The sequence below is a fragment of the Panthera leo genome, chromosome F3, assembly GCF_018350215.1.
Source record: "Panthera leo isolate Ple1 chromosome F3, P.leo_Ple1_pat1.1, whole genome shotgun sequence".
Classification (NCBI taxonomy): Eukaryota; Metazoa; Chordata; class Mammalia; order Carnivora; family Felidae; genus Panthera; species Panthera leo.
Genome location: NC_056696.1, coordinates 8,391,654 through 8,401,355, shown reverse-complemented (window position 1 = coordinate 8,401,355; position 9,702 = coordinate 8,391,654). Strand labels below are relative to the sequence as shown.

Here is a 9,702-nt window from a genome sequence, read left to right as displayed (position 1 = left end):
GGTTGTGAGCAAAGCGGCCTTCTCAGACCAGCAAGCAGGGGGCTGTTCCAGGTCCTTCCTCAGGACTGACCTCCTCCTGCCCAGGGAGGGGCAGGGGAAGGCAGGTTGGAGACGCCTGATGTCACACAGCCCTACCTAAGGGCCTCCTTTAGGCTCCTGCAGGTGGTTTGGAAGCAGCTGGAGGAATGAATTAGGTCCTGGTTGTGGGATTTTTTTTTTTTTTTTTTAAGTCAGACACAGACACAGCTGTTAAGCAAAATGCAGACTCCACAGAAAACCCAAAGCCTCAGACCCTTCAAGCAGAGGAAGAGTTTAGGTAAAGTTCTCAGAGCAGCTGTCTGGGTTCTGGCCCTTGAGACAGGGAGGAAAGGAGATACAGACTTCTATTACATGCCGATGTATTAATTTGAACTTACATGTTCACAGCAACCAGAAGAGAGGAAGTCGCTAGAATTCAGGCGAAGTTCCCCAGCAAGATCCTGGTAAGACTCTGTTGTGCTTCCTGAGTGGTGCCTGCAATATCCTGTTCTTTGAAAAACCAAAACTCACCCAATGACCTTCTCTCTGTTCCAAGTTCCTAAGACACAGAGAACTGAGCACATTCTTGGACACTTGCTTCCAAAGAGATTCACGCAGAGACTCTTAACAGAGTAGTAGTGGAGCACTACCCCAGGGAGAGGTTCCTGCCCCCCCTGGACAAGACTCAGTTCCTGGTCCTGCAGGCACTGACCATGACCCTCTTCCTCAGTGTCATCTGGGAGGTGACAGAGAGCACATTGGCACGTGTGCTGTGTATGCCCAGGATTCTTAGAACAATAGGATCTAGCAGAGGGAGGCAGGGAAGTAGTCCTGCTTGGCCCCTTTCCCTTCAATTGTGCCTTTGAAAAGGATGGTCTTGGGGTGCCTGAGTGGCTCAGTCAGTTGAGTGTCCAACTTTGGCTTAGCTCATGATCTCTCAGTTCACGAGTTCAAGCCCTGTGTCAGGCTCTGTGCTGACAGCTCAGAGCCTGGAGCCTGCGTCAGATTCTGTGTCTCCCTGTCTCTCTGCCTCTCCCCCACTCACACACGCTCTCTCTCTCTGCCTCTCTCTCTCTCTCAAAACTAAATAAACATTTCAAAAAAATTTTTTAAGAAAAAAATAAAAAATAAAAAGGATGGTCTCATGGATAACCAGTCATTAACGTTTATTTATTTTTGAGACAGAGAGAGACAGAGCATGAACAGGGGAGGGGCAGAGAGAGGGAGACACAGAATCTGAAACAGGCTTCAGGCTCTGAGCTGTCAGCCCAGAGCCCGACGCGGGGCTCGAATTCACGGACCGTGAGATCATGACCTGAGCTGAAGTCGGACGCTTAACCCACCAAGCCACCCAGGCGCCCCGGATAACCAGTCATTAAAAGGTTGCAAGGACCTTACAACTCTAAAGAAAGTGGGGGCTCTCAATTTGACAGAAGAGCTGTTTTCTCATTTATTTTTCAAAATTTTGCTGGTACTGCGTTCTAATTTCTGGCTTCAAATTTCTCTGAGAATCTTCCAAAGGAACTTTGGAAACGAGTCCAAAGAACCCTCCAGTGTCAGGTGTTTTAAATGTCCAATGACGGCATTTTGCCTCTGAGGAATTTTTGGTAGAGCAATGGTCTGCCCACCTGCTGGAGTCACCGAGCAGAGGAGCCAGACCTTCCCCATATCCAGCTTCCTCCCACTCAGAACAAGGAAGAGCGAAGTCAGACAAGTGTTGCTGGCTTTAAAAATAAAGCTTAAGCGATGGAAGTTGTCACCTGCCAGCTGGCCTCAATAAAAAAATGACATGAAAACTAAAAGTAGCTGACTGGGGCTCAGTAAATATGGCTGGTGTTGAGTCTCCCTGTACTGGAAACCACCTCCCAAAGGTTTTGGCTGATGCTGACAGTTTCTTCACAGTGTTTATTATGATTTTTTTTATGAGCCCTTTTAGAACACTCCACATTCTCCTCTGACCTGCTAAGGGTTAGGTTGGTCCAGTGGAAAGTGGGGGCAACTGAAAGAAAACCAAAGTCAGCCTTAGATCCCAACTCCGGTCAGACTCCAGATGCTGGGGGACAATGGTGGCTTTACTGGAAAGTGAGTTTTGACCCCATTTCCCCCTTTTTTCCATATACATGTGCCTCCAATTTTCAGGCACTCCCCATTCTCCATCCCAATAACTTTGAATCTCTACATTAATGCATTTAAACATATTGATATTAAGCACCCATTGTGTATCGAGCTCTGCAGGAAGAACACCGAACAAAACAGATGAAAATCCCTGCCCTGAACATCTTCCGAACCACAGCGTTCACTCTTGGGGACCCCTCAACCTTAACAAAAGGACCGCCTGGTGGAAGAAGGAAGGTGAAGGTGCAATTTTGAGGCGCGAGGTTGCAACAACCCCTCCCCCCAGCCTTACCCTTTCCCAGAAGGCAGAGTGGCCATTTGCTCCTTGAGGGAGAGCAGCGCAGCGGTCAGGGTTTGGTCTTCAGGTTATCCACCTTTTGGTAACCAGGATCCGAAACTATTTCCCCTCCCACCCACCACATAAATGTAGCCCTCATCACTGTATCCCAGGAGCGCCCTGGCTGTGCCCCAAATGTTTGGGCGAGGGGGAGTAGACAGGGCTAACCATTACCAACAGACCCATCCAGCCATGAACTCCAACCAAATGGAGCTGTTTCTCTACAGCATTAACCCGAGGGGAGGAATTTCAGACCTTAGGGCAGTAATTCCTTTCTAAATGTTACCCCAGAGCTGCTTAAATGACGTCAGAATCCCCAGCTTTCCGTATTCTCTTGTCACCACACAGGAAATTCTTTGCTTTAAACTCATAGCAAACAGAGACCTATTTGCTTAGCATTTTGGTGCTGTGAATAGTTTTTCTAGCTAGTGATGGGGTGGCCTTGCATGTTGAGCCCGTCAGAGGGTCCCAGGGCATTTTTAATCCCCAGGGAAGGGAACAGTCTTTCTGCAGGATTCCAACAACTCTCTTGTCACCCCAGAGATACTGCAGAGAGCTGTGCTTCCCTTTCTTTTATTTTTAATTGTGATAAAAATGCATCCTAACTATTTCTAAGTGCACAGTTCGGTGGCATTAAGTACATTCCCACAGTTGCACAACCGTCACCACTGTTGAGCTCCAGAACTTCTTCATCTTTCCAGATGGAAACTTTGTATTCATGAAATGCTAACTCCCCACTGTGTCCCCCGCCCCACCCCCAGCCCCTGGCCACCACCAGTCTACATTGTTTCTCCGATTTTGCTACCCTGGGAATAGCATGCAAGAGGAATCATACAGTGTCTTTTCCTGGCTAGTTTATTTCACTTAGCATAAGTTCTTAAAGCTCATCTATGCTGTAACAATTTCTTGTCAGAATTTCCTTCTTTATAAGGCTAATGCTCCATTGTGTGTACAAACCACTTTGGTTTATCCATTGGCCTGCTGATGGACAGTTGGTTCCCTCCATCCAACACTTTAACTTCTGTGCTTTGGTTTCTTTATCTGTTATTAGGAAATCAAATGGGACAAGAGATGAAGTTTTGTATAAAAAGTTGAGTAATGACACATATAAATTATTGTTTCAGCAGTGACCGGTAGAGGCAGGGAAATGTATCTGACACTTTGAAAGCCTCCAGGCAGCAGCAAGGGAAGCAGGTGGAAGGACTGTGCTTCTCGAACAATCTTTCTCAAAGTCAGGTGTGCCTGTCTTACAATCCTGCAGATTCCCAGGCTGCTTCCTGGATCTACTAAACCCAAATCTGGAGTGGGGCCCAGGAATCCGCATTTTCAGCAGGCACTCCTGGGTCATTGTCAAGTTTGAGGACCTCGCACCAAAGTGGGGAGGTGGGCTTCTTGGGTAGACATGTTTGCAGTGAACAAACAGAGGTAAGTCAGGCCTTGGGTCAGGAGCCCATTCCCTGCCCAGTGAAAGTTTCCCTTTCCGGCCCCCGCCCCTCCCAGGAGCTGCCTGGTCCTGGGGGCCTCTGGAGCCTTTTACTTGCTGGTAAACAAAAAGAGCCTGGTCAGCATGAGTGTGACCATGGCAGAGGTCTACAGGGACTACCAGAACGAGGACGGCCTCGTGTACGTGACCTACGCCTCCCAGGAGATGTTCGGCTGCCTGGGCTCCAGGAAGACCCTGCCGTCCTCTGCAGAGCATGTCTAGAACCTGGTGTCACCCCATGTGGGTGGACTCCATGTGGGCTCGGTCACTGGGAACCTCAGCCTGGGGACAGGTCTGTGGGGAATCCCCGTGTGGGGCCTATGGACCCACTCATTTGGGGGCAGGGGTCCTTATCTGTGCCATTCCTGAGATGATTGTTGTATTTCCAGTCTTCACTCCCACTCGGCTTATTTCCTCTCGGATTCTGTTGCATCTGTTTATGCCACACGGATTTATGCCAAAGATGCAACTACTCAGTTCCAAATAATTTGGATGAGCAGTTTTCCTTAGAATAGAATTTTTTTAAAATAATGGCTTTCATTTAAATCTTCATTATGGACTAGACTTTGTTCAAAGTAGTCTATAGGTATTAACTCCTCATAATCGTCCTACATGTTAAGTACTTTTATTCCCATTTTAAAGATAAGGAAATTGGGTCAAAGAAAGGTCAAAAAACTCCCCAAAGTTCCCACAGCTGGCAAGCAGCAAAACCAGGTTTTGAAATCAGTCTGGTGTAGAACCCAGGCTTATAACACAGAAACTTCCTCACTTGGTGACAACCTGCTAGTCTTGAATTGAAGCTGAATTCCACTTGTTCACCTGTCCACACAGGAGACAAAGAGGCAGACACATGCCTGCAGAGGACCTTGGTCAGGTAAGAACAGTTAAATACTAGTTACAGGGCAGCCCAAAGGCAGGGACGCTTGGTCACAGAGGGCGTCCCAGGTTGTGAACTTTGACCTAGGTTTAGAGACTGAAAAGCCTTTTTTTTAGGAAGGAATTTTTTGTCTTGTTTTTAATTCACTTATGGCAAATAAACATCAAAGAGGCATGTCTTGTGTGCCAAACGCTTCTAACAGTGGGAGCGACAACGGTGAGACAGGTAAGCGACCAGCCTCGTGTCGCTCTGTCTAGTGAGGGAAGAAAGAAAATACAGAGAAGCATTCTAAGTGGTAGGAAGACTGATGAAATGGGGTCAGGGATAGGGCTGGTGTGGGGACACCTTACCTCAGTGGTCCGGGAGGTGACATGTGCACTCAGTCCCTCGAGTACAAAGGAGCCAGTCCCACGTGGATCTGGGAGGAGAGCTTGTACGTTTTGCAGGATGGCGGTGGGCAGAGCCTGTGCAGGGTGGTGGTGAGCAGAGGTGGTATTTTGGTTTCTGGTTTGCGTTGTTTTGTCTCATTGTTGCTGCTGCTTCCCTACATGCTTTGGCTTCTCTGTCCGGTTGGATAGGGTTATTTTCGGTGGCTTTATCTACAATGGGCACACAGGGCAAGTTCAGCAAATATTTACTGGCATCTTCCTTCATTTGGTCATTTTTCCAGACGCTGGGTCTCCAATGAGCCCTCCTTTCTCTGTCCTCATTCTTCGTTTTACTCCATTTGACTGTTTCTTTGCCACCCCTGCAAAAACAATAGTGATGTGGGCCAGTTTTTGTTAACAACGAACACTTACATTGAACCAAATTAAAGTAAACCATTATTCTAAGCGATGGCATTACATTCAGTTAAGCTATTACACATGAAACAACAACAGTGAAGAGTATCCCACCCCCACCCCCCCACCCCCCGGGCGCAGAGGCGGGGTCAAGATCTGGAACAGAAGGGGCAGGCAGGGCAGATGCGGGAAGATCCAAAAGAACATCCCCCAGGACCTATTTTGTCTCCTCTGCTCTAAGCCCCATTTGATATTCCAGTTGGGTCCTGCCTCTTCCTTTTTCCTTCAAGCCTTTCACCCTCGGGGGGAAAAAAAAATTAGGAAACAAAACAAACCACACCCCAGGTTTTGTTAACTGCTGTTGCATAACAAATCACCTTAAACTTTAGTGACATAAAAGGAGGATTTAGTCTTTCCCATGGAAACCGTGGGAATTCCATGATGCTGTGGGAAGGGGGGAGGATCCTCCCAAACCGGCACGGACAGGTGGGCCTGGCTGTGGGCCGGCGGGCTTGGACCACCCACATTGCCTCTCAGCCTCCACTAGGCGGGGCCAGCTCCCGAGAGCACGCTTTCGGGGCTGCATTCCAAGGACGCAAAAGGGCAAGCTGCAAGTGTTCTTGTGGCCCGGCCCTGGTACCTGCCCGGTGTTCGTTCTGCCACATCCTCTGGTCAAACCTGTGTTTAAGGTGTGGGGAAATCAACACCTCTTTTTTTAATGTTTATTTATTTATTTGAGATGGAAAGAGAGAGAGAGCGCCCGCGCACACCCAAAAGCACACACACAAGCGGGGGAGGGGCAAAGACAGAGGCGGAGATCCCAAACAGGGTCCGCGCTGTCAGCGAAGAGCCTGACGAGGGGCTCGGTCTCACAAAGCATGAGATGGTGACCTGAACCGAAATCAAGAGACTTAACCCACTGAACCACCCAGGCGCCCCCAACAGCACCTCCTAATAGAAATATCCAAGAATTGGTGACCTTATTTCACTTACCATATACTTCTAACAAGCACACACAACCTATTCCTCCACCAGCCACACCCTATACTTCCTGTAATTTATAGCCACAAATAGTGGCGCCTGGGTGGCTCAGTCAGTTAAGCATCTGACTTGGGCACAGGTCAGGATCTCACAGTTGGGCTCTGTGCTGACAGCTCAGAGCCTGGAGCCTGCTTTGGATTGTGTCTCCCTCTCTCTCTGCTCCTTCCTGCTGGTGCTCTATCTCTCAAAAACAAATAAACGTTAAAAAAAATTTTTTTTAAATTTATATCCATGAATAAATGCATATTCCCTCACTATTCACCCTTCATGTACTGTCTTCCTCCAGTCCTCTGCATTCCTGAGCCACCTAACACATGTATTAGTTACTTTTAAAAGTGCTATCATGCTGATGTTAGTTAGAAAGTAGCATACCGTAGGTTCATAGTGAAATACGTATTTTCAAACTGTATTTCATTCACTAAACAGATCCCTACTGCGTGCCCACAATGGTTAGCACTTTACAGTGCAGTGTGGTAAGGGGGACAGTGTTCTAGATAAGCACTTACAGAGTCTAGCTCAAATCTGGAGTCTGGCAGACTCCACTTCCCTGGAGGAAGTGATGTCAGAGCAGATAGATGATGAGAAAGAATGAGGCAGACCAAGAAGACGAGGAAAAATATTGTGGTCACAGAAAATGGGATGGACTGTCTGAAGAGCAAAAATCATTTCAATGAGGCTGGACCTTTGAGAAGTGAGTGGAGTGAACAGGAGCAGGGCTCTAGGAGGCAGTAGAGGGGTAAGGACCTTAATAAAGGATAGATAAAAAGAGTGAACTTTCTCCTGAGAAGACCAGAAGGGATGGTTAGTGCTTTTAAAGACTGCAGTGCCGTGGACCAGGTCTCCTGTTAGAAAGATCACTCTGCCTAAGAAAGAAAGCCATTGGAAGCTTTCAGTTTTCTTTTTAGATAGGCCACTGTCCAGAAGTTACGAAGGATATTATTTTAAAATATGCTAATAGGCCATTGAAAGATTTTTAAGGAAAAGAATGACGGAATTTGATGACTGTTTTAGGGGTATGATGTTCTGGAGGAAGTTTCAGGGCATAAAAAGACGAACTGAGGAGGTGGAGAAGGTTTGGGAGGGAGATACGCGTGGGCGTCAGGAGCGCCGTGTGCGTCACTGGGAGGCAGGATGAAAACCAGTGCCCGAAACTGGACAGGCTCCAGGAGACGCTGGCCTCAGGCTCACCCAGGACGCAGCAGTTCCCGTTGTCCGCCACAGCTTAGATTGAGGCCCCAGAGGGAGACAGGTGCTCTCTGGCCACAGGACAGAGTCCCTTCCAGACCCTTCCCCAAAGTTGGGACAACACTCACAAAATGTCCCCCAAGTTCTATCCCGATTGAGATTTGTTTCAGGAAAAACTCAAGATCACTGGGGATATTTCGCCTCAATCCAAAGAGACCTGACTCTCCCACTGTGTGAGGAGACCAGCAGGGCCCCTCCGTGGGCTGGACTCTTCTCTCCCGCACAGAAGAGGGGCAGGGGTGGAGCAGAACTGCAAACCCAGTCTGGGGACGCAGGAGCTGAGGGGTGACAATGAAAGGAAGTGCCAGGTGGAGCTGGGGGCTGAGGCAGGGAGAGGGTCATGAAGCAGCACCAAAACAGAGCCGCTCTGGGTATTACAAGCAGAGATGTTTCATGGAAGAAACTTGCCATGAGATGTTTTTTTGTTTGTTTGTTTTTTGTTGTTTTAAATTTAATTTTATTTTTTTAACGTTTATTTATTTTTGGGACAGAGAGAGACAGAGCATGAACAGGGGAGGGTCAGAGAGAGGGAGACACAGAATCCGAAACAGGATCCAGGCTCTGAGCTGTCAGCACAGAGCCCGACGCGGGACTCAAACTCACAGACCGCGAGATCATGACCCGAGCCAAAGTCGGATGCCCAACCGACTGAGCCACCCAGGCGCCCCGCCATGAGATGTTTAAAAGCAGGAAGAGAAAAACGGAGAAGAAGGTTAGCTAGAGGGCAAAAGGGGTGAAAGGGAAGAGAGACTGAGGATATGGAGGGAGCCTCAGACCTCAGGCGGGCACCTGCTGCTGCTCTTAGGCTCTGGGCCTCCCTGGGGCCCAAAGCAGGAAGGGAGTGAGTCCCCCCTGCGCCCCCCCCCCCCCGGGGGGCCTCAGTGGCCGGAGGGACATGGAAGAGAGAGATGCCAGGGGCAGCGGGTTGCAGAGATGGAGGTGTGGTTCCCCAGCTCCCCCGGGGCTTCAGGCGCAGAGAAAACTGTTGCATCCACACGACTCCTGAAACAGAATGCTACGGGCACCAGTGACAGTCACAACAAAGTTTATTACAATGAGAGGCAAGGCCGACCGATCGGGGACCAACACTCTTGATAAGAGTGCGGCCCCGAACAGCCGGGGTACAGAGTTTTTATAACCGATCACATCGTTTTATCATCACCTGGGAACAGAACAAAGAAACAGGTTCCAGATGAGTTAGAAACAGTTGCCTAATGAGGTGTTTACTTTAGACTTTCTGCCTCTAAGTTGCAACCAGTGGATCTCCTTGACCCTGCCTCTGATGCTCTTTTCTTTGAACTTTTGTTTCCTTAATTGGTGAAGCCTAATTTACAAGGGTATGAGGCGTAGTTTACCAGAGCAAAGCAAAGCTGTTATCTCTTAACCTTCGGTGTCAACACAAAGCTGTTATTTTTCAAGCTAAGCATTAGCCCTACACTACAATTTAACCCTTACAAAAACAACGGGTAAATGACCTGTACCTGCCCACTTCCTCGGACTTGTATTTTTGTTGTCCAACAAAATATTTTTTTTAATTTATTTTATGTTTTATTTTTTAAAGTTTGCATCCAAATTAGCATATAGTGAAACAATGATTTCAGGAGTAGATTCCTTAGTGCCCTTTACCCATTTAGCCCATCCCCCCCTCCCTCAACCCCTCCAGGAACCCTCAGTTTGTTCTCCATATTTATGAGTTTCATCTGTTTTGCCCCCTCCCTGTTTTTATATTATTTTTGTCTCCTTTCCCTTGTGTTCATCTGTTCTGTGTCTTAAAGTCCTCATATGAGTGAAGGCATGTGATTTT

At 48.1% G+C, this 9,702-nt stretch overlaps 1 protein-coding gene and 1 long non-coding RNA gene across 2 annotated transcripts; one reads left to right on the top strand and one right to left on the bottom strand.

Annotated features, from left to right (window-relative positions):
* Positions 1-258: 258 nt before the first annotated feature.
* Positions 259-4,175, top strand: LOC122211796 (microtubule-associated proteins 1A/1B light chain 3C-like). Its single transcript, XM_042925217.1, has 4 exons — positions 259-316; positions 427-482; positions 639-754; positions 3,968-4,175. The coding sequence occupies exons 1-4, from the start codon at positions 259-261 to the stop codon at positions 4,173-4,175; spliced, it is 438 nt and encodes a 145-aa protein (XP_042781151.1).
* On the bottom strand, positions 3,308-5,903 carry LOC122211797. Its single transcript, XR_006198840.1, has 3 exons — positions 5,830-5,903; positions 5,181-5,578; positions 3,308-3,511 (listed from the first exon to the last, which is right to left on the bottom strand). It is a non-coding gene; the product is annotated as an uncharacterized LOC122211797 (long non-coding RNA).
* Positions 5,904-9,702: the final 3,799 nt, after the last annotated feature.